We start from the raw sequence: 24566 nt of genomic DNA on the forward strand, positions 1-24566 counted from the left end.
ATTCACACCCCCACTACCCAGGACTCTTCATCCAAATGCCTGAAATATACCTCACCCTGGCCCTTGGCGTAGAAACTTTATACAGCTCTGGGGAATGGCTTACCTTCAGGAGCTTAAGTTGTAGGTGCTGAGAGAATGATGTGGACTCTCCCCCCAGGTGTGAGGGAAGTGTTTCCTCTTCCCCAGGCTTGACTGAGTTTCAGATCTGTCAGCAACCTCAAGAAGATGCTCCCCTTCTGGCCACAGGAGCCATTTTCCAGCTGTCCCATTAAGTGAAATAAGTTGGCATTATGTACAATTGTGTAAAGTAATGGTCCCGAACATTAGCACGCTTGTTTATATATGCCACCTAAATAGCTCCTTTTTATATATCACCTAATAGACATTAAAGTTTAAAATTGCACGAGGACTTCGTGAAGCTGCGCCTCATTCCGGAATGACTTCACATTTCCTTTCCCACTTATTCGCCTGCTTTCGTGGTCTGTTCCCTGGGGGGCTTCGTTTCCTTGAGGGAGTTAATAGCCAATTAAGATAGGTGATACCAGTTGACTTCAGAACACTGCATTTGCATGTAGGCTTCTTGTAGAGTCCCAGCATCATAGAGAAGGAGTGTGACTTGCAATTCCCATGTCACCAGTTTCTCCTGAAGACAAGTAACTTCTCCCCCTCCACCACCCAGCTCCCTCTTACCAGTATGAACTGTGAGGTTGTCATCGCTTCTACTACTCCCAAAGCATGAAGGAAATTAAGCTTCCATCTCCCAGCTATCGTAGCCAGACCCAGAACTGATGCTCCTCCCAACTGCTGTTGAGGCTTAGTTCCCTTTGCATCTTGTTTTGCTCCAATCTTCCCCTTCCCCCAGTCATGTGATGCAGGAAAAGAGTGCAAATGATATGGAATGTGTACAGCTGCCAGCAGAGACACTACGACAAGTGGCCATCCACCGGGACCCTATATATGGCTTTGGCTTCGTAGCCGGCAGTGAGAGGCCTGTGGTGATTCGATCTGTGAGGCCAGGTAGGTACCCCTTAGAGGGTGTCCCCAACCCTTGGCTTTTGTCTCCAATACCTACGTATCTTCCCAGAGAGCAGAGCTTCTAAGTATATGGGCTTACTAAGTAATTTACCAAGCGTGGGTAAAGATTTGTCAACTAATACCAATCCATCGAGGTGGCTGCAATTAAGAGGATTTGGGGGAAAAAACCTTGCCTTTGCAGAGAGCATGCATAGGAGATACATCATACCTTGGATACGAAAGTACCATTCAATTTAATTCAACAAGTATTTATAGAATGCCTACTCTAAGCCCAGCAGTGCCGCAAGGAAGCACAAAACACAGCTCCTATCCTCAAGAATTGGGGGCCAGAGAGACAGACAAGCTTAGCGAAGAAAAGCGCTCGCTGTGCCAACCTGATGACCTAAGTTTGATCCCTGGAGTCCATAAATGTGGAAGGAAAGAGTCAAAGCCACAAAATTCTTCTTTGACATCTGCCCGTGCACAATGGCATGCGTGTGTCCATACTTACCTGTCACACATACACACAAAGAATTTTATCTTCAGGCTAGGAAGGATGCGAAGGATGAGTTAGTGGAGACCAGAATCAGGACTGAGACCCCTGGTAGGATAGGAAAGGGAGAGCGAACTGTCTCAAGGCCAGACTGGCAGTAGTCAAAGCTCCCATTGACAAAGCATCTTCTATGTCCTTTTTTTTTCATTTTGTCTAGTTCTCAGCCAGGCCGTGGTGGCGCACGCCCTTAATCCCAGCACTTAGGAGGCAGAGACAGGTGGATCTCAGTGAGTCTGAGGCCAGCCTGGTCTACAGAGTGAACCCAGTACAGCCAGTACTGTTACACAGAGAAATCCTGTCTCAAAAAAAACCAAAGGGGAAAAGAAATCATTTTGTCTAGTTCTCACAGCCAAGTCGGCAAGGTAAGAGGAACCACTCCCATTTTACAAATGAGGAAACTGAGGCACAGCAGGGCCACTCAACCAGGAAGCAGCTGAACAAGCGTTTGCTCAGAGCCTGTCTGAGTTGGTGAGGGGCAAGGTGGGCTTGAAAGAGAATGCATGGGATAGGAAAAGGAAGAAGCACCCTGCCCCCAAGTATGAACCCCTGCCATTGTCAGTGAGATAGAGCCCAAGCGCTGTTGTGTTTGAATTCTCTTTGCATTGACAGGAAAGGGCTTTATTCCTCACTGGCTAGGCCTGAGGCTTGAGATGTTTACAACAGTGGCTCAGTCAGTAAAAAGGAGCAGCAGATTACAAACTGGTCTTGCAGAAATTTGATGAATTTCGCTATCCTCAAAGGAAAAGGAAAAAAAAAATTCTGTAAGCTCTCTTCAACTAGAGGGCACAAGTAAACAAAATTCAATACAGGAGTCTGTGGATAACCTAAGGCTCCTGAGTCAGCCATACAGTTGGCAAAAGAGTTCTGTCTTCTGATCAGAAACCAAATTTGTCTTGGGAAGAGGGAATAAGTGAAACTTAGTCTAACAATAGACCACCAGGAGCCCCCGACTTTAACTTCAAAGTAAACAGAGTTTGAAGACTGGACAAAACCCTCCTCTATCTCATTCCTGTCTTAAAGCAGAAGGAGGTGAAGGGATGAAAAGAAAATTCCTGGGCCTGGAGCGATGGCTCAGTGGTTAAGAGCACTGACTGCTCTTCCAGAGGACCCAGATTCAATACTCAGCACCCACATGGTAGCTCACAACTGTCTGTAATCCCTGTTCCAGGAGACTGGACATCAATGCACATTAAATTTAAAAAAAAAAGAAAGAAAGAAAAGTCCCATGATAGAGTCACAAAACAGCTAGGGGCTGACAGGCCCTACCATGTAAAAGATGGGCTGATTCACGCAGCTACTAGATGCAGAGGATATTTGAGCCCATATAAGGCCATAAGAAAAGATGAAGAATCCTATAGAGTGTCAGTCATAGCTCCAAAGGCCCACAAACCATTTGTGCAAAAGATAGATCATTATCACCAGTGACATGTACAGGCCGGAGGCCCAGGAAGGAAGCTGGGCCTCTTCCATTACAAGCTATGGAGAGGGGGAGAAGAAGGAAGGGAAATAAAGAAAGTAGCCTCCACCTAAGAGGTTGTTATTTTCATTTTGTTGGCGTTTGTACTTGTTTGTTTTAGAAACAGGGTCTGGTGTGTCCCTGGCTAGCCTGATATCAGCTATGTAGCCCAGGCTGGCTTTGGCCTTAAAGTAATTGTCTTCCCTCTGTCTCTCGAGTGTTAGGATTATAGGTATGCACCAGCGCGTCCAGTTTATGTGATTCTGGGGAGTGAGCCCTATGGCTGAGCATAAGCAAAGCAAGCAGTCCACCAACGGCCTTACATTCCTAGACAAAAATAGTTGGTTTTGACACAAAGGGAAGGAATTATCCCTGGGAGGATCCAATAACCATCATTTATTCAGCTCTCATGGGTAGTGATCAGCTATTTTGTATTCTTTGTTTTGTTCTGTTTTTTTTTTTTGAGACAGATTCTTATGCAATGTAAAATGACCTTTAAATCGCCACATAGTTAAGACTGACCTTGAACTCCTAATCCTTCTGCCTTCAATTCCCAAGTACTAAGATTACAGGTGTGGGCCACTTTACCTGACTTAATTGGCTATTTTAAATACTGTATGTTCATCAACTCATTTGCCATCCCTACATTCTTATGATGTATAGGTACTGTCATCTTCTTAGTTAACAGATAAGTGACTGGGAGCCACTAGGCATCTCACTCAAGGTCACACAGTAAATTACAACTACAGGATTAGAGCGCAGTTCTTCGGAGCTGCAAGAATATGATTGTCAACCCCATACCCACAATTCCCGAAATCACGGAGCTGTTATGAGGCATGGCCTCGCCGATGTTGTTGCTGTTTCATTGGTGACTCCTGCAGGCTGTGCTGGCTTAGGTGTCCTCCACACACGAGTCCCAGGTGCCAGAGCCACTGAGATATGGTCAGGTGACTATTTTTGCACTTGGGATTGGACCCCATGTATGCTGGGCCATAAAATCTCACCTCTTGACTGACTTCACTTTTTTATCTTGACTCGGGGTCTTGCTAAGTTTCCCAGACTAGCCTTGGACTTACTTAGTAGCCCCAGCACCGTTGAACTTCAGATCTTCCTGTCTCGGCCTCCCCAGCAGTTGGGATTACAGGCCTGTGCCTTTGGTGACATATTTGCTATGTATGTGTTCGAGAAGTAAATGAGCGGTGCACTTCTTTGTGAAGAGAAAAGCTGGCATCTGGCCTTTTCAAAATGGCCACAAATAGTAACCAAGGCCAGTTTGAGAATGGGACATACCATTTAGCTTTTCTTTAGGGTTTGAGTCATGCTGAATCTGACTTCTTTCTCTGTCTCTGAAAAGCTTTTCTCAGGGAAGGAAGGAAGGAAGGAAGGAAGGAAGGAAGGAAGGGAGGGAGGGAGGGAGGGAGGAAGTTTCCTAGATATCAGAAGCATTACCGTCTGTGACAGCTCTCTGTCCCTATCTTTTGCCTTAAGCAAGACTTGTACCTTTCCCACAGATCATTTCTTAGCCTTACCATTGGAGATGGGAAGGCAGCAAGCAGATTTCCTACTACCCCGGGGTTGGGGGGGAACCTGTACTTTGTTTATACATTTGTAGGGGACAGCACCTCTCAGTGTTGGAAAAAAAATGAAGCCCTTTAAGTTTTGAAGTCAATCCCCCTATCTCCAAGCACATGAATGCCCAAACCATTCCAGAATAAATATGAATAATATTCAAGTGAGAAGATTCCTTCCCCTACTCTTGCCACTTGTACCATTTCCAGCAGTCTAGAAGTCGTTCATGTGGCCTAAGGAAACCCCTCAAATGAGACAGAAGTCTCTGTCCTTCTTTAGAATCAAGCCAACCAGACACCTAACAACTGCACCTGAGCCTAGGGCCTTTTGCTCCTGTGTCATGCTGTGTTAAATAGGCTCTACTCTCTGCTCTCTACTCCGTCCTCTCTCTTCATTCCTCTGCCCTCCATGCGTAGAAGCCCAAGCTGGAGCAACACCTCCACCACCTTGCCTCAGTCTGCATCATCTGAAGGCCTCTACTAGAGCCTCTGTCTCTCTCTCTCTCTCTCTCTCTCTCTCTCTCTCTCTCTCTCTCTCTCTCTCTTGGCTTGAAGCCCTCAGGCAATGTGGCTTCTGCCCAGGCTTGCCCTTTCCCTGGCAGCACCTCTGAGCCCTCATGCCTCTCTCCTCTCCACTGCAGGAGGCCCCTCTGAGGACAAGCTCCTGACTGGTGACCAGATTGTGGCTATTAATGAGGAGGACGTGAGTGAAGCCCCCAGGGAGAGGTTCATAGAACTCATCAGGTAACAGGGGCCTCTGAGGCCTTGACAGGAGCTGAGCCATGTCCCCACCTGTGACCCACCAGTGGCAAAGGGCTACCACTATTCAAGGCCCTAGAGAGCAGCCTTCCCAGGCAGATCAGCTCTAGCCAGGGCTAGTGGGCATCCGTCAGTAAGGGTCATCACGGGCCTCATATCCTCTGCCAGCCGCATGAATCAACAAAAAAGAGCCTTTCTGCTCCAGCCTCAGCTCTGCCCTCCCCAACTTGTCTCCGCATCCAAGCCCTTTGGAGTTTTGGAGTTACAGTCCAGTGGGGCAGGCCAAGTGACTGATGAGAATCCAATATGCCATTAAAAGAACACTCTGAGATAAGCACAGTGCAAGCAAAAACACACACGCACACACACGCACGCACATGCACACATACGCACACACACGCACTCCTTGTTCCCACACCACATTCTCACACCTTTGCAGAGTTGTCTTGAGAAGAAACACAGGATAGAAGTGGAGGCTGAAGTCAGTGAGCTAACCTGTTTGGGGAACTCCCTGTCTCTCATCTATCTCTCTGTCTCTCTGTCTCTCAAGCTTACTCACTCACTTGCTCTTTCTGCCTTGCATAATCTGCCTTCATCTTTGCTTCTGTCTCCTTCTACTGTACTTGGTTCAGAGTGTCTTCCTTCTATTCATCTTTCTGGACCTCCCAGAAGCCTGCCTGTCCCCGAAAACACTCCTTGGCTTTTAGAAGCAGACTTTGCATTTTGTGTGTAGCACAACACTCTCCAACTGCCTGAGCGGTATTGGAACGCTCTGTCCCGAAGTCCAGAATAGCTCTTTGCCACACTCCCCCTGCAGCTCAATGCCTCCAAATGTCTCTGCTCTCTGATGACTTTTGTCCATTGTATTGTCCCACTCTTCTCACTGGGCCCTTTGCTCTCCACTAGCAGACCAGTATGGGAGAGCTCCCTTTCACCCCATCAGTATATGCTGGAGTTCGTTCGGCTATGTCCCCCTCAGAAGTCCTCCTTTGCTTCTACTTGATGTCTTTGTGGTCGAGAGCAAAGTAGTCTCATTTGGTGAGGGTTTCTGGAGCTCCTTCTGTGCCCAAACAAACCTTCCTCCTTTGATAACTCAGGTGCTAATGGCTCATCCATCCATCCATCCATCCATCCATTCATTCAATGAATATGTTTTGTTGTCTGCTATGCCCCAGATACTACTTTAGCCATTGAAGACACAACAGTGAACAAGACACAAAACGTCTTGGCTTATTAGCATTTGCAGTATAGTAAAAAGAAACACCACAAACAGTGGACAGGGTGAATAACTGTGTGCACAATAAATAAGTAAATAAAAAAAATTTGAAGAATAGAAAATATATAGGGTAAAGAAGACCAAATTGCTGGGACCAATGGTAAAAAAAAATGTAATTTTAAACACAATGCCGAGTATTGACTTTATTGAGAATGGGACATGGGAAGGAAGACTTGGAGGCAAATACACTGGAGAAAGAAGAGCTAGTGTTAAGGCCCTTAAGAGAGCACTGTGGCTGGGCGGTGGTGGCGCACGCCTTTAATCCCAGCACTCGGGAGGCAGAGGCAAGTGGATCTCTGTGAGTTCTAGGCCAGCCTAGTCTACAAGAGCTAGTTCCAGGACAGGCACCAAAAAGCTACGGAGAAACCCTGTCTCAAAAATTCAAGAGAGAGAGAGAGAGAGAGAGAGAGAGAGAGAGAGAGAGAGAACTGTGTCTGCCCTGAAGGAGAAACAGGGGAAACATCCCAAGAGTCTGATTAGATAATGTGGGGAACGTTGTGACAGATAAATACAGATTGTGGAGACCCCTGTAAGACATTGTAAAAACTGGCTTTCTTCGTAATGGATAGGAGAAAACTGGCAGACTGGAGTAGGTGACTGCATGTCCCTTCCCTAGTCAAGATAAACTGCTCCCCCAAAGATTCTTCCTATAATACAATTCTTTGTTCTACTAACTTCCAAGATCTTGGAGCTGATTGATCAATGGACTTTGCCTCAACAAATGTGGGAAATGTTCATTTAAAGTCCTTAGGCAGGAGTCTTAGGCAAAAATGAATAACCAAAATTAAGGTAGCTTTGATATTGTTGTTGCTGCTGCTCCTGGAGGAGGTGGTGGAGGTGGTGGCAGCAGTGGTGGTATTTGAGACAAGGTCCTGCTATGGAATCCAGCATGGCCTCATTATCTTCCCACCTCGGTCACCTAAGTGCTAGAATTGTAGGTGTGTGGTGTCAGAGCCAGCAGGACTCTCCTTGAATGCCTTTGTCCCTGTAAACATCTGAAAAAGGCCAACAAGGAGAGGGAAAACTCCTTCAGGGAAAATTATTCCCATTTCACTCGGCTATTTTAAAAGAATAGGTGAACCTAAAGAAGCTAAGTAAGAAGGTGAAACCAAGGAAAAACATATAGTTATCCTCTTGGCTAAGGGAAGTAGACCAAATTGCCGGGGAGAAAATTAGGATCTTGGGGGTGGGGTGGGATGGGGGTAAGGGGAGATGGGGAGAGAAAAGTTAGAAGGGAAGGAGGGGGGACTTGGGGAATCAGGAGAATTGGGATAAAGGAAAGGTTCATAGGGGAGCACGGAACCACAATTCTTAGTTAAGGGAGCCAGTTTAGGGTGGGCAAGAGACTTGACCCTAGAGGGGCTCCCAAGTGCCCAAGATGAGGTTCCCAGTTAGTTCCTTGGGCAGCTGAGGATTGGGAACCTTAAATGACCCTATCCTAGAGCAATACTGACGAATATCTTGCATATCATCATAGAACCTTCATCTGGTGATGGATAGAGATAGAGACAGAGACCCACACATGAGCACTGGACTGAACTCCCAAGGTCCCAATGAGGAGCAGAAGGAGGGAGAACATGAGCAAAGAAGTAGGGACCACGAGGCGTGCACCCACCCACTGAGACAGTGGAGCTGATCTACGGGGAGCTCACCAAGGCCAGCTGGACTGTGACCGAAAAAGCATGGGATAAAACCGGACTCTCTGAACATGGCGAACAATGAGGGCTGATGAGACGCCAAGGACAATGGCAAGGGGTTTTGATCCTACTTAATGTGCTGGCTTTGTGGAAGCCTAGCCAGTTTGGATGTTCACCTTCCTAGATATGGACGGAGGGGGGAGGACCTAGGACTTACCACAGGGCAGGGAACCCGGACTGCTCTGTGGACTGGAGAGGGAGGGGGAGAGGAGTGGGGGGAGGGGGAGAAGGGTGGGAGGAGGGGGAGAAGTGTGGGAGGAGGGGGAGGGAAATGGGAGGCTGGGAGGAGGTGGAAACTTGTTTTTTTGTTTATGTTTTTTTTCTTCTTTTCTCAATAAAAAAAAATAAATAAAAGATTATGTATTCCTGCGAGAGAATTTTCATACCCCACAGCCTCTTTGATCCTTGGCATAATTCTGGTTGGAAGAGTTTTGGATTCTTCATCCTTTTGAATATTTGCTATCTGGAGAGTCTGGGCTTCCATCTCTTGCTCCTTGGCTCTCATTTTTTGGTCCCTCAATTAAAATAAATCTGCTGAGTATGAGTCACAATGACCAAATGACCTCCTTTGGGTCTTTCCTTTGAGTTTTTCTTCTTGCTTAAATACCAAATTGCCAATAATCGTCATACATGGTTCCCAGGACTCTCCGGCTGTGTGCCCTTTGAGTTCTATAATTCAGGCCTGTAGTTTTCCTTGAGAATTTTCTAGCCTACAGATAAAATCACACCTACGGCTTAGTGATTTCTGCAGCGGATGTGAGAAGGACTATGAGAAGAAAATCTGAAAAATGGCAACCCCAGAGGTAACGCTAATACCATTGCTGGGCGCCCTGTGAACTAATATGGACGGTTTTGTGTCCGATTTCACAAATGATCGGCGGCGAGGCATCCATGCAGATCCTCAGATTACCCTCTGTCCTAATCCATATACTGGAATGCAACCCAGGGGAACATTCTGGTGGTGCTTCTTGTGCGAGATGAATACCTAGTGCATGCTATACTGCTCTCCTGCTCCCTCTTTTCTCTGTAGGAGTGCTAAGGAATCTGTCGTTCTTACAGTTCTGCACACTCATCAGGTGAGTGTCTGTGTGTCATCTGCCCTTCATCCTGCCTCCTGCCTAAGAAGACATGACTCCATCTTGGCAAGTGGCAGCCGAGGATGGAAAAGGGATCAGAGACCTAGGAGGAAAGAGGGATAAGAATATAGAGCAGACCAGAGAGGCCCAGATTTAGGAGTGAATTTAAACATGCTATCTACTGCCATATCCAGGGCTGAAGATTTTGAAAAGATTTGCAGTGCTGTGCTCTGTTACATGTCCTCTGCTTTACCAAGTTAAATTGCCCACCTGCCTCAGCTTAGAGTCTGTCTCCCACCATGTTTTTGCTATGCTCCACCTGCACATGACCATCTCCCATGACGTTCTGCCAGGTAGTGGGTGCTTTTATTTATCCACATAAAGACTAACTGACCTTTGACGTGTGAGACCTAGCACTGTATTTGAAGCACTTCAGATAAAATTGCCGGAATGGCCGGGGATGATAACGATAAACTATTTGTCTAGCATGCTCAGTGTCATGGGTTTGACTCCCAGGACCACACAAACAATTAATTAGTGGGAAAATGAACTTATACCGGTGGGCTGGCTCGCACCTTTAACCCAAGCACTTGGAAGGCAGCGGAAGGTTGATCTCTGTGATTTCTAAGTTGCCCTAGCCCAGTTTCAAGGCAGCCAGAGTTACACAGTGAGATACAGTAGGACCAGAACATCAATTATCTCCCGATACATTCAGTAGCTGGCTGTGTAGCCTTGAGGGAGTCCCCTTTTCTAATCTGTTCCTTGATCTGTAAATCGAGGTTTGAAGGTGGACAATGTGTGCTAAAAATGCATTGTCATAATAATCAACACTACTGGTATTAGAAGGACAATCTCCCGTTTCCCTCTCCTAGGGATTGGGTTTTGTCAGTGTCCCTCACTAGCATATATCCTTACAGCAACCTTAACTTAAATCACAGACCCAGGTGCAAGCCTTCCATGTGTAAAATCTCCAGTCCTCACTCCACCTCCAGCCCATCTGTCCGGAAAGGAAATAGTGTCATAAAACTTTCTTGCACCGTAGCACTGACGGCCCGCCCCATTGAAGGAGACCCAACCAAAGTCGGACCTTAAGAAAGGGCAGGATTTCACAGACACCAGACACAGACAGAGAGAAGGATTGTTCAATGAGAGGCATGTTTGTATGTAAAGCAGGAAATGGAGCACTGGTGCAAGCCTAGGCTCAAAAGTCAAGAAGAATGGTTCAGAGTGATCCAGGAACCACTACCTTGCTCTATGGTGCCCAGTTCTTTTCAGGCTTACACATACATGTGAACACACACATATACACACAGGCACTTGCATATACACACATGTTCAACACACACATATAACACTCACACACTAACTACAACACGCACAATGCACCAGGCAAACAGGCCTTAGGTATGTGCATTTGTCTACTTCTGAAAGACAAACCCTAGCCCTCTGTGGGTATTATGAATAGTCTTTTCCCACTTGACTGCTCAATGGGCAGTTGCCTGGTGAGCCATGGACAGTCAAGCCCTACGTGCCCTGTCTTGAAAACAGCAACTAGTTCTACCCTCAAAGCATGCATTTTGTAAGGCTAGAATTTACTATGCTGAGCCAGGCGTGATAGTCCACACCTATAATCCCAGTGCTCAGAAGGCAAAGGGAGGAGGATCAGTTGAAAGGCAATCTCAGCTATATGATGTGCTCAAGGCCAGCCTGGGTCTCTGTCCACTCTCCCTGAGCCCAGTAGTAAAAAGAATTTGCTACTCTGACCAGAGCTACATTGTGAGTTACTCTGTTGATCTGGACTTTTCAAATGTCACCTTTCTCACAGATGCTTTGCTTGATTATCCTTTCTAAGATAGCATCTACCCATCATTATCTCTGGATACTGCTTAATTTTTCCTCAAAGTTCAGAAACTATTCTTTGTGTTGACTTTTTTATTCTTCTCTTATATATTACACCCTAACCACAGTTTCCCCTCCCTCCACTCTTCCCAGTTTTCCAAACACACACATACTTCCTTTCTCCCCAGATCCACTCCTCCCCTTTTTCCCTTCAGAAAAGAAAACCCCACCCCTTGAGGGATATCAACCAAAAAGGCCTAACAAATTCTAATAAGAGTAGCTGGGTGGTTGTAGCACATGCCTTTAATCCCAGAATTTGGGAGGCAGAGGCAGGCGGATCTCTGTGAGTTCGAGGCCAGCCTCTTCTAGGCTAGTTCTAGTTCTAGAGCTAGTTCTAGGATGATAGGCTCCAAAGCTACAGAGAAACCTTGTCTCAAACAACAGCAACAACAACAAAAAAGACTAGGCAACTCCCCTCATATTAAGTCTAGACAAGGCAACCCAGTAGGAGGAAAAGGGTCTCAAGAGCAGGCAAAAGAGTCAGAGACTCTTTCCCACTCCCACTGTTAAGAGTCCCACCAAAACACCAAGCTACACTCAGTCATAACATATATGCAGAGAATCTAGCTCAGTCCCCTACAGGCTCCCTTATCTCTGAGAGCACCAATGAGTCTCAGACTATTGATTCTGAAGACCAGGTTTTTGTGGTGTCCCTGACCCCTCAGGATCCCCTGATTCTTCCTCCCCTTCCTCTGCAGGACTCCTCTAGCTCTGCCTAATGTTTGGCTATGGGTCTCTGCATCTGCTCCCATCAGTTGTTGGATGCAGTCTCTCTGATGATTATGCTAGGCTCACTCCAGTCTACAAGTAGAGCAGAATATCTTAAGGAATCTCATTTACTTTGCTTTCTGCCGGTCACAAGCAGTTTTTTGTTGATGTTTTTGCTTTGGTTTGGGTTTTTGAGACAGGGTTTTTCTGTGTATATCCCTGACTGTTCTGGAATTCAGTCTGTAGACCAGCCTCAGACTAACAGAGATCCACCTGCCTCTGCCTCCCAAGTGCTGGGATTAAAGGTGTGTGCCACCACTGTCCAGAACAAATACTGTATTTTAAATCATTTTCTTTTGAATTAATTGTAATCACAGAGAGTTACAAAATTAATATAGAAACATCGTATGTATTATATAGCCTGTTGTTACTAATGATTACATCTTCGATAACTATAGAACATAATACCCAAATTGGGAAATCAATGGCTCATTCCTGCAATCTCAGCACTTCAAAAGTTCAGGCACCGGGCAGTGTTAGCAGACGCCTTTAATCCCAGCACTTGGGAGACAGAGACAGGCAGATCTCTGAGTTCGAGGGCAGCTTGGTCTACAAGAGCTAGTTCTAGGACAGTCGGGGCTGCTACACAGAGAAACCCTGTCTTGAAAACAAACAAAAAAAGTTGAGGAAAGAAATTTTGTGTGACAGGAAAGCAGCATGACGCATTAGTCAGGGTTCTCTAGAGGAACAGAACTTATAGTCCACAAGGCCAGATGTCTCAGCTGGTCTTTAGTGTCTACTCCAATGCCAATGAAGGGATGGACTTGCTAGCTAGGCGAGAGCAAGCAGGCAAAGAAAACAAGCTTCCTTCTCCCATGTCCTTTATACAGGCTGCCAGCAGAAGGCGTGGCCCAGATTTAAGGTGGGTCTTAATTTAAAAAATTCTTCACAGGTGTAATCAGCCACTGGGGTTTTAGGTCATTCCAGATGTAGTCAAGTTAACAGCCAATAATAGGCATCACCCGTAAGCTACATATCTAGACCCTGCTCCAAAAAGAGTAAACACACATAACTTTTTTTCAGGATTACAGCACTGCTCCTATACGTGTGCACAGTTTCATGTGAATTTATCAGTGGTATACATCCACCAATACAATGAAAATGCTGGCAAACTCTACAACAGAAAGATTCCTAATGATGCCCTTACATAGACACACCTTCTCCTCCCACTCCATCTGAAATCCCCATTAAACACTAATCTAGTCTCCATTTCTGTATTAGTTCAACAATACCACGAAAATGGAACAATATGGCATAATATCACATGGAACCATTGGGACTTAGCTTTGTTTCACTCAGCATATTGCCCTTGAGATTCATTCAAATTGTGTGCAGCGATATTTTGTTGCCTTTATTATAGAATAGTATCCCATGGTGTGAGCACACCAGTTTAGTTAATCATCCACCAGTGAAGGGCCTCTGGGTTACATCTAATTTGAGGCTATTATGAATAAAGCTGCTATAAACATTTGTGTTTCTTGTGCGCATAAGAACTCACTCCTCTGGGATAAATGCTCAAGAGTGTGATTGCTGGGTCATATAGTAAGTGTGTGTTTAGTTTAAATAACTACCAGATTGGTCTTCCAAAGTGGCTTTATCATCTTACACTCCCTTGAAACATTAGGTTAATACATTTGTTACCTATGTCCCTCAGTAGAAAGGGTGGAGACTATGTTTTCTTACTGCTCTATCCCAAACACCTAGAACAGCATCTGGCACAAAAGAGGTGTTAATCAATACTGGTTGGAGGAAGGAAGCCCAGATTCCAGCCATCTCAACAACCTAGACTCGAACTCAACTAAAGTGCTATGCGGAATGAGAATCTAATGTTCTCCCCATATCCATCCTAACCTTCCTCCCACTCTACCCACATCTGATGCCACAGCTTCTCCACCTCGTGGCCCCTTTGTGATGGCCAGGCTACTTTCCTTCTCCTTGTGCATCTCTTAGCTCCTACTGCCCTTCTGCGTATTCTTGTGTTACCTGACATCTCTTCTAACAGTGTTCATTTCCTTTCAAACCTGGCTTGATTATGTCTATCTTTCAAACAGAATTGCCTGACTAAACAGGATGAGAGCTTCTAACTCATTCACTCACCCATGGAACATTACTCAAATGTCTGCTATTCTGGCCACTTACATAGACTGGTAAAAGAGCTGTGCAGAAAACAGGCACGGCTCCTGCCCTCGGGTAGCCCACATTCTAGTTCTTGGCTTTGTTCTCCCCAAATCCTGGGAGCATAGGAGTAGGTTGGCACGTGGTAGGAGCATAGAAGTGGTGTAGTAATCAAAGCCTTTAGGAACCAACCAGTCTTGGAAGTCTCCTAGTTGAACCAGATGTTAACCCTTTATCTGCTTTTATATTTGTAAAATTTTCTCAGAGAAGAAGTCAAGTGGCACCCAGGAAAATTAAGGAAGCAGCTACTTACCAACCAGTGCAAAAGAATACCTAAATATTCAATTACCAGTATAGCCGAATTTGTACATTCCAACTGAAAGGCAGCCTTGCACACATGCATGTCTAGTCCATCCTTCTTGAAGGCTTTGTGTACACAAAATTGCCTAGGTCTTGGATTTTATTTATGACCTCCCAAGTCAATATCCTTGGTGCTTTCCTGGTTACTTGTGAACATGTGCAGGACATGAAATTGTGGATTGTCTGATACATGGTTCCCAACTAAGGTCAAGTAAGGAAGTGAGCATTGTGCTTTCTTATGCCAGTCCTCATAAAGAGATACTAAGAGGAGCAGGGATATGGTTCATGCATCCCAAGTGCTGGGAGCCTGAGGCAGAATGATCACTGTGAGTTTGAGGTCAGCCTTAGCGACATAGTTCTAGGCCAGTGTGGGCTACAGAGTGAATCCCCAAGGTGGGAGAGAGAGACAAATTCAAATAGAGTGAGAGTGAAAGAAAGATCCCTAAAGGATGAAGCTAGGAGGACGTGATGCAGTGTGGGAAATGCTTCTCCTGTAGGACCAGTTAGTAGAACTTGAGTCCTGAGTCTGGAACCTATAAATGAGGTGGCATCGAGTAAGACACTTAACAGTCGTGATTTTCAGCTTCTCCTCCTGAAATAAAGAAAATAAAGTCTGCCAGGGTGAGTTCTTTTCAGGATTTAAGATTATAATCTATGTGAATATCCCAGCAACTGTTTACCACACACTAATTCAGTGTTCACAGCTGTATAGAACGATATTCAACTAATTCAATATATACCAATATTCAACAAAGACAGTCTTCTCTCTCAGGCTATAGTGAGCATTTCTTGAAGGTCCCAGTATACACTCAATATTATACCCCCATATCAAGCAGAAACTTAGCATTTTAGAGGTACAAGGAGACTACCGTCTCTTAATGGAATCTTGCCATGTTAACGTTTGATTACTAAATCTTCCAGAAAGTAGCTCTCTGTTAGGTCTAGGATTGAGCAGACAACTCACTATTTATAAAGGCATTCCATAGGTGGTTCTGGTGATGATTAGTGGGAGTTAGGAAGCACTGAACCAGATAATCTCTAAGGCTCCTCCCTGCTCTGGCTGAAAATGGTCTAAAGTCTGCTCCTTCATTTGGTGCCTGGTAATGGTTCCTGGCCCTGACTATTCCTCAGAACCATCAGAGAAGCTCTTAAAACCATTTACGTTCAAGTTTTAGCCATAACTAATTGAATTACAAGATCTGGGGATGGGGTCTTGGTCTTGGACTTTTGAAAAGGCTCCCCCAAATGATTCTCGTCTCTTTCATTTGACATTTTCCTCTTAACAGAATAAATTATACTACAGCAGACCATTGTGGGAAGAGGTCACCATGCCTCCACCTATCTTGCATATATATCCATGCATTAAGACTTTCTTTAATCTTTTGATGACCAACTAGCTCCCCGTGACCGTTTATTAATCATAATATCTGTAGACTTTATCACATGATATGCCCTCAACAAATGTTAAATTTTAAATAAAGTACTAGGTTGTAACCTCGAATAGCCTTAATAAAGCAAATAGAGATAGTTACTTCCAAAGGAGGGTCAAATAAGAGCAACCCAAAGAGCCAGAACTCCTTCTTCTTAGAGCCATCTTCCCAGAAACAGCTCAAAATAATGAAAATGACTATAGAAATGGTTTTCCACGGAGCAGTTTGGGGTGCTTAGCAATTCTAGTCCTGTGTTTTTGCGGTGTGGTTCTCAGCAGATGATGAGCATCCAAATCATACTTTCTGGATTCATAAACTAATTCATTATTAATTATAGCAGTCAAACCAGTCTCTTCTATGTTGAGTCTACCATGCACTTGGTGCTAGAAGAGACACCATGATGTTAAATACTATCTTTTAGAACCTGATTGAGCAGATAAACTATGGCAGCTGATTAACCAAAATATTGAAGGAAATGCAAGAAAGTGAACTGCAGACCCGAGGAAGAGTCCAGAACAAAGAATTGGAGTGGTTTTATTGTTGTTGCTTTGCTCTATTTTTTCAGATTTGTTGTTGCTGTTGTTCCTGATTAGTCTTATTTTGTAGCACAGGCTGGCCTAAACCTTCCTGCTCCCCTTCCTGCTTTACCTCCTAAGCACTAGAATTACAGGTGTGTGTCACCACACTCTGTTAGAGCTAGATTTTTTTTTCTTTTGGCTTTTTCGAGACAGGGTTTCTCTGTAGCTTTGGAGCCTGTCCTGGAACTAGCTCTTGTAAACCAGGCTGGTCTCGAACTCACAGAGATCCACCTGCCTCTGCCTCCCTAGTGCTGGATTAAAGGTGTGCGCCACCACCGCCCGGCTTAGAGCTAGGTTTTAATGACAGGACAGTATGTAGCCGGTCAAAAGGAATATTGGAGTTTCCAAAAGGTAGGAATGAGGAGGAGGTGGTGTGAAGCGGGCCTAAAGTGGAAACAAGCCCACTTTGTGCAGGGAGCTAACCGAAATCACCAAGTACCACCAGCGATGATACTGGAGGTAGGAGGAATGAGGCTGGGTAAAATGTAGGGAAGCTGGCAAGTCAGGAGAGGATACATCCATCACTAGGTAGTCCTGAGTGCTGAAAGGCAGGCAGCCTGATTCCCATCTGGCCTAACCTGGATGGCCTTCCTTTATCCTAGAAGTCCACAGTGGTTGCCATGGGAATTAATTGTAAGTAGGCTCCGGTGTCAAAGACAATGAGGCAACAGAAAGGCCAATCAGGAAGCCAGTAAAGATTCAGGAAAGAGCCTGAGCTCCCTCTTGCAGGAATCAAAACGTAGCCTTCACCCACTGCTCCCAATGTCTCCTGCCCTCTGAGCCTCTGGTAGCCACCATTTTTTTTCTTTTTTATTTCTTTTTTTTTAATATATTTTTTAATTTATTTATTTATTAAAGATTTCTGTCTCTTCCCCGCCACCGCCTCCCATTTTCCTCCCCCTCCCCCAATCAAGTCCCCCTCCCTCATCAGCTCGAAGAGCAATCAGGGTTCCCTGCCCTTTGGGAAGTCCAAGGACCACCCACCTCCATCCAGGTCTAGTAAGGTGGGCATCCAAACTGCCTAGGCTCCCACAAAGCCAGTACGTGCAGTAGGATCAAAAACCCATTGCCATTGTTCTTGTGTTCTCAGTAGTCCTCATTGTCCGCTATGTTCGTCTCTACTCTTGTGATAGCACCATTTTTGGATTCTGCAGCTACATAGAAGCAATAAGTTGTGGCATAGTATTGCACAGAGTGACTGTAATTAATAAGGGTGTATATTTCAAAATACCGCCATAGATGACTGGAAAGATTTTGCCATAAAGAAATGACAAGAGTGAGGTTTTGGTTACTCTGATCTGATCAGTGTGCATGTATACATGCATCAAAATATCACACTGCACTCCTAAATATGCATAACTACTATGCATCAAAAAAAAGTTATAAAACCGGAGCCCTCTCTTGTCATGAAATAGTAACATTTGGCCCCTATATACTTGACTTCGACCAAAATATGAGTGATCGCAACCCTGAAATCTGTACTAATAGAGCCACCAAATTAAAACAAATGCTCAGAGAATCAGCAGCTGCTGAATTCAGCCCGGAGGGAGAGGCAGGCTCTCTCTTCAATTCCTTATTCCACCTAGCTTCTGGCTTCATATTTGCTTCAAGGGGCTTGCAGTGGCCCCAGAGGTACTTAGCAATTCTAGTCCCGTGTTTCAAGCCAAAATTCATCTTAGCCAGAAAGGGTGCTTGTTGCAAAATTAGACTCCCAGATGCCGGGAGGAGAAATAGGGTCAGTGAAGAGCTCAGATGTTTCATCTTTAAGGTACTCAATTAATCTATGCTTAATGGGTTAGGACATCTTCACCAGTATAGATTCTTGGGCCCCCCTCTCTCAGGGATTCTGATTTCGAAGTGGCATGGGCATGGGTCTAGGTTTTTGTATTTTAATAACAATTGTCCAGTGGTTCTTATTATTGCGCAAGTTGTAGAAATAGTGGGGCTGAATATGTTTGTAAAGAGCTATATAGTAAATATTTTAGTATTCGTAAAATAAACACATTAACCCCAAAGCAGCCACAGATGATACATAAGTGAAGATCAAATCAAAATTTATTTATAAATGCAGGCAGATCTATCATTCACTGGGCCCTAAAGGATTGGCTTGCACTTTTTGGTGTTTTAAGTCAAAGTATTGTAAACTTCAGGCCCCACAGCTAAGCAGGTGAGGTGGGACAGGAAGACCTTTGAGAGCTACTTTGTATCCGCCTGGAAGTCAGACCTCACCTGGATCCAAGCATCAGGCTAGACGTGACTCTGTGACATCTAGCAGAGAGCAGCAGGCAACGAGTGAGTCACCATCGGCAACTGAGACTCAAGACTCAGAATAGGACGGAATCTTCGGGACCAAGATGACAAGGGTCAATGAGGAACGAGGCATCAACAAGCTGAAAATAGCTCTGAAACAGACACAGAGAAATGATTATAACTCCCGAAAACTCTGGCAACTCTGCGTCCTTTGTGGGTCTGCTCCTGTAAATACCTGAATCTTTTCCTTGTGGTAGTATAAACGTTCCTAGGACTGGATGTGATTTAGAATTGTTTTGTAGGAACAGCAAAACTGCTGGCCTCTGCATATGTGTATATACATAAAATAACATGGTCCTCCTGCAAATCTATTGCATAGGACAAAGGGAGAATGCGAGCCTGTGAATGAAATGTCAGGAGTGGACTTCCAACTTCAGCCTGCTGCAGGGAGGACAGTCAGGAAATAGAGTTCTGCCTCTTTGGATATACTGAGGCAGCCCTAGCCTCCTTTTTCTGAGACTCTGTTTCACATATAAAACAGGATAGACCGTGTGACCCACTCCGGTCCCAAAGATGCCTTGCTCCACTCTGTACCATGGAGTAAACTGATTGCAAGAGATTTTAGAGAAAGGGGGTGAATGGACAGCTATGACCAAGCCCACCAGCTTCGTGTTTGCTGCTCCTTAGTGAAAAACAGGCTACTGAAAACTGAATCAAGCAGAGTTGTCCAAACAGAGAAAGTTACAGATTTAGCAGGCCCATTACCTTTGCTTCTGTCTAGGCCTGAAGCACCCTCCCCACACACCCCCAGAATTTGAGCACCCAGATGTGCAACATACAAAGGCATTGATCTCATCAACAATCACTACTGTAATCACTTTCAGCATCCATCTCCAGTCTCAATTTTATATTTTCTGTTGCCACCAAATTGCCCCTCATTCCTGTGCCTCAGGATGAGAAGTCTGAAATTCCTTGGCTGCAGTTTGGAACTATCAGAAGCTTTTAAAAAATATTGGACACGAGATTCTGTCTCAAAACACACACACGTACACATGCATGCACACACACACATGCTGATTTTCTGGCCCTGGCACACACACACACACACACACACACACACTGACTGATGTTCTGGCCCTGGCACACACCACACTGATATCTCTCTCACACACACACACGCATGCACGCGCACACACACATGCTGATGTTCTGGCCCTGACATGCACGCACATACACACTGATGTTCTGGACCTGGCGCACGCACACACACTGATGTCACACACACACACACACACGCACACACACATGCTGATGTTCTGGTCCTGACATGCACGCACATACACACTGATGTTCTGGACCTGGTGCGCACAAATGTGCACACATACACACACTGACTGATATTGATATTCTGGCCCTGACACAGGGCCTGGGGTGGGGCCTAGACTTTGGAGGCTTTTATAACCTCCTCTGAGCATTTCTTCCATTTGGCCAGAACCAAGCCCCAGTGCTGGATTTCCTGCTGGACTTGGTAGAAGAAGTGAATTTTTATGATCGGTGCTCTGTGGGAGATGTGATTGCTGACCCCATCGAACATAGCTAGGCCCAAAACTGGCATGATGAGGACAATTTGTTTTTGATGTGTCTTTTTCTTAGGGCCCAGCCCTCCTGCAGCTGGTCCAGTAAGAGAATCCTAGCCACAGCGTAAATGGTATATAATAGCTTAATGTACTGCCTTAATGTGCAGCCGCCATGGAGCTTTGGGGTTTAATACAAAGGAATTCCTGATTGAAGGACTCATAAGCTTTATGGCAAGGCCCATGGGAGAGGTCATTTAAAGTGCTCCCAAACCTGACACAGCCCTCAGTCCTCATCTCAGTAAATGACAACCCTGCTCTTCCTGTGGACTTCTCTCTTTCTCACTCCCCATATCTAACCCATCAATGTATAATCTCAGTTCAGTCTTCAAAATGCGTCCAATATGTACCCACTTTGATCATTTCATTCCCATCATCCTAGCCCATGCCAGCATTACATTTTAAGTCTCTCTCTGTAATCACAAATAACTGCATTGAACCACACATAACTGGTCTTCCCATTAGCCTCCTACACTCCATTTTCCTCACAGCAGCCAGAAGCATACATATACATCACACCCCATCTTCTTCAAACTCACCGGTGGAATGAAATCCAGAGTTCCCACCATGACTTACAAGGCCCTGCATGACTCAGCTTTCAGCTGCCTCTTGGGGCACACTCCCTCTGGTCCCCATTCTAGCACTGTATTCCTATCCACCTCAATCCTATGCCTGCCTCAGAAGCCTCTTTCTCTCCGAATAACCTCATCACAATCTCTGCCTTGTTTCCCTTACGTCTCTGATACATGTCACCTTCCCAGATAATGTCTTCCCTAACCGGAATATGTAAAATGCTTCCCCTCCCCTTGAAAGTGTTTGTGTATGTGTACATGTGTGTTTGTATCCAATACATGTGTCCCCAAAGAAATAAAAAGCAATGTCTTGAGGAGATACTCATACCCATGTTCCCTATAGAACTGTTCACAATCTTCAAGATATGGGATCAATCTAAGTGTCCACAGACAGAATAGGCAAAAAAATTGTGGTACATCTATATGACAGAATATTATTCTGATTTAAAGAAAGGGAAGTTTCTGAAGGCCCTGGGTTCAGTTTTTCAGCATTGCAAGGAGAATCAAAAGAGAATTCTGTCATTTCTTACATGGATGAACATGGAGGACATTGTGTTCCATGAAATAAGCCAGGCACAGAAAGACAAAGACCTGATGATCTCATTGATATCTGAAATCCAAAAATAGGAGAACTACAGAAGCAGAGTAGAACAGTGGTTACTAAGAGCTGGGAGCAAGAGGGGGGAGAGAGTATGGTACGATGCTGTTCAGAGTACAGTGTAGAGAACATTCATTATTTTAGATCTAGTGCAAAGTTAAGAATAATGCAATTTCAGGTCTCAAAACTGCTGAAATAACAAGCCCGCTGTACCCATCCTTGCCATTCGCTTGTGTAGTCCTCTATGCCCTGCTTTATTTTTTCTTACAGTAGTACCTCCTTATCTGCAAGGATATTCCTAGGCCCCAGGTGTATGCCTATAACATGCACAATACAGAACCATATATCCTTTCCATATAGAGAGAATAAGATTTGATTTATAAATTAGGCATAGTAAAAGATTAACAACAATAACATTATGAAATAAAGCTATTAAGAGACAAGTATGGCGTATACTTTTAATCCTAGCACTCGGGAGGCAGAGGCAGATGGATCTCTGTGAGTTCAAGGACAGCCTGTTGTACAGAATGAGTTCCAGGACAGTCAGGGCTACCAGAGAGACTGTCTCAAAAAAAAAATGGGAGAGGGGAGAAAGAGAGAGAACAATTATAACAATGTACTGTAATAAATTTTATTTAAAATGTGTTAATTGTTTGCTTCTGGAATTTTCCATGTTATACTTTTGAACTGAAGTTAATAATCAGTCACTGAAACTACAGTGAAACTGGAAGCTGGGCATAATGGCACATGCCTACAATTCCAGAACTCGGATAGTGGGGTTAGGTCATCCTTGGCTCCATAGTGAGTCCAAAGCCTGTCTGGGTTGCATGATACCCTGTATCAAAAGAAAAAAACATAAAATTGCAGAAAGGAGAACTACAGCAGTTATGTTCTACATAAAAGATATTTATTAGCTAGACATAGTGCTACACATTTGCAGTCCTAGCACTTAGGACATAAAGACAAGAGTATCACAAGTTCAAAGCCAGCCTGGAATATATAGTGATAGCCTATCAAAAAAAAAAACACGTAATTGCCTCTGTTCCTGATAGAATAGTCGCACCATAAAGACCATCAGGCCAAGGAATTTGGTCAGTCATACTTACTCCTGTATCCCCCCATCACCTAGAACATTGCCAAGCAAATGATAATGCCCCTAAATTAATCAAATAAATAAAGAAGTAAATACCCCTAAAGAATGCCCTTCAGTGTGATTCTTGTATTTTCTGGTTGCTAGGCTGCCTGAAACTCCGCCGAAAACTAGAATCTGAAGAACACTTCCGTCGGTCTTTGCAGGGGATTGGGTTCAGGACATCCCCATAGATACCTAAATCCATGGATGCGCAAGCCCTTTTGGAACCTGCCCATATCATCTAATATACTTCAAATCATCTCTAGATGACTTCAGATTCTGAATACACAGTAAATACTATGTAAATAGTTGTTACACTGGGTTGTTTGGGAAATGAAGGCAAGAAAAAATGTCTGTACGTGCTCAGTACAGAGGGTTTGATATTGTTGTTGTTTCATGTATTTTTAATCAGTGCCTGGTTGAGATGCAAGGATGCAAAGCTGTGGGTAACAAGGGCTGACTGTGCTTTACAGTGTGTGTTAATCATGCTTCCTGCTGAAATTTTGGGAAAGTTTTCAAGAATAAGAGAGCCTGGCTGGTTCTTTGGGCATTTCTGTAGAACTGTGTAAACAATGTGATACAGCATTGAGAAGCAGGAAGCCAGGGGCTCTGAGCTAAAGCGCTCCTATCTCTCTTCCCAAAGAGTTCAGAAAGTGTGGACGAGTCATTTCGGAGGGCTGGGTTTCTTCTCTCGCAGATCTCAAAACTGTTTGTGAAAAGTTTCCTTTCTAGGAGCATATCTGTGAGATGAATAAGATTGTTTCTGTAAATCCTCTGGAAAGTGTGTATTCACACACAATAAAGTCTACCATTAAAGTCAATCTCATTTTAAGAAAACCAAATATGTAAAAATTCACTGTATATGATTACTGGAGAGTGTTTTTGTTTTGTTTTGTTTTGTTTTGTTTTTTTTTTTTGCAAACCTCCTTAGGCTTAGAACATTCATAATGGGATTCAGTTTATCCAAATTCAATTCATGTCCAGCTTTTATCCAACACACCAATCAATCATTCAGGGAGACAATTAGCACATTGCCTCATAGCACATTACCTTCCACTTAATAGGTAATCAATACTTAGCTATTGACTCATGGATCAGTATGGCAAATAGCTCTGTACTTGGACAGTTTATTTTTGAGACAGTGTGTCACAATGGTAGTCCAGGTTGGTCTCAAGCTCACGGTCCGCATGCTCAGCTGCCTGAGTTCTTGGGATAGCGGTTATGTACGACCACACTTGGTTGCACCGAGACATCTTAACTCTAACATTACAAAGGAATGAAGACCTCACCAGTCTTTTGTTCTTTTTCCAGTCTCCCAAATTTGCCTTCATCAGTGCTGCAAAGAAGGCCAAGCTGAGGTCCAATCCTGCAAAGGTCCGATTTTCTGAGCAGGTGGCAGTTGGAGAAACAGATGCAGTAAGTACAGCCTTGGCTTCCCTCCTCTCTCCTTGGCCAGAATCAACCTGGCTATTGAGGTCTCAATCAGGTCTTCTGGCAGTGGGCGCCCAGGGGTTGGAGCAGAAGGATCGCTGTGCTCTGAGCGAGCGGGTACTGAAGAGAGAGGAGTGTGTAGCATCCAGAGAGGATAGGGAGGGAGGGAAAACAACATATTGATTCACTCTGGATCTTCATGGTGCTTAGAGAAATTTCCGTCCAGAGCACAAGAGCGTACACTCAGGGCAAGTGTTCCATAAACATCTTTTGGCTGCTTGATAGAAGCAGGGAGAAAGTGATGGTTTTGTGAAGACCCAGAGAACAAGTGGCTGGTGAAATTGAACTCTCTTCACATTTAAGTGGCCCTGCAATTCCACATCTTGACTGGAGATGACTG

At 44.6% G+C, this 24566-nt stretch overlaps 1 protein-coding gene across 1 annotated transcript in view; it reads left to right on the forward strand.

Moving 5' to 3' along the window:
* Nucleotides 1–868: 868 nt before the first annotated feature.
* Nucleotides 869–24566, forward strand: part of LOC121437046 (FERM and PDZ domain-containing protein 3-like) — a 75922-nt gene continuing 52224 nt past the window's right edge. The window contains exons 1-4 of the mRNA XM_041636909.1: nucleotides 869–1017; nucleotides 5233–5335; nucleotides 9354–9399; nucleotides 24047–24151. Of these exons, the coding sequence (XP_041492843.1) occupies nucleotides 870–1017; nucleotides 5233–5335; nucleotides 9354–9399; nucleotides 24047–24151 (402 nt within the window). The 5' untranslated portion in view covers nucleotide 869. The remainder of the gene's footprint in view (nucleotides 1018–5232; nucleotides 5336–9353; nucleotides 9400–24046; nucleotides 24152–24566) is intronic.

This window comes from Microtus oregoni, unplaced genomic scaffold, assembly GCF_018167655.1.
Source record: "Microtus oregoni isolate MIOR12 unplaced genomic scaffold, Mior012 000050F_ref0000143, whole genome shotgun sequence".
Classification (NCBI taxonomy): domain Eukaryota; kingdom Metazoa; phylum Chordata; class Mammalia; order Rodentia; family Cricetidae; genus Microtus; species Microtus oregoni.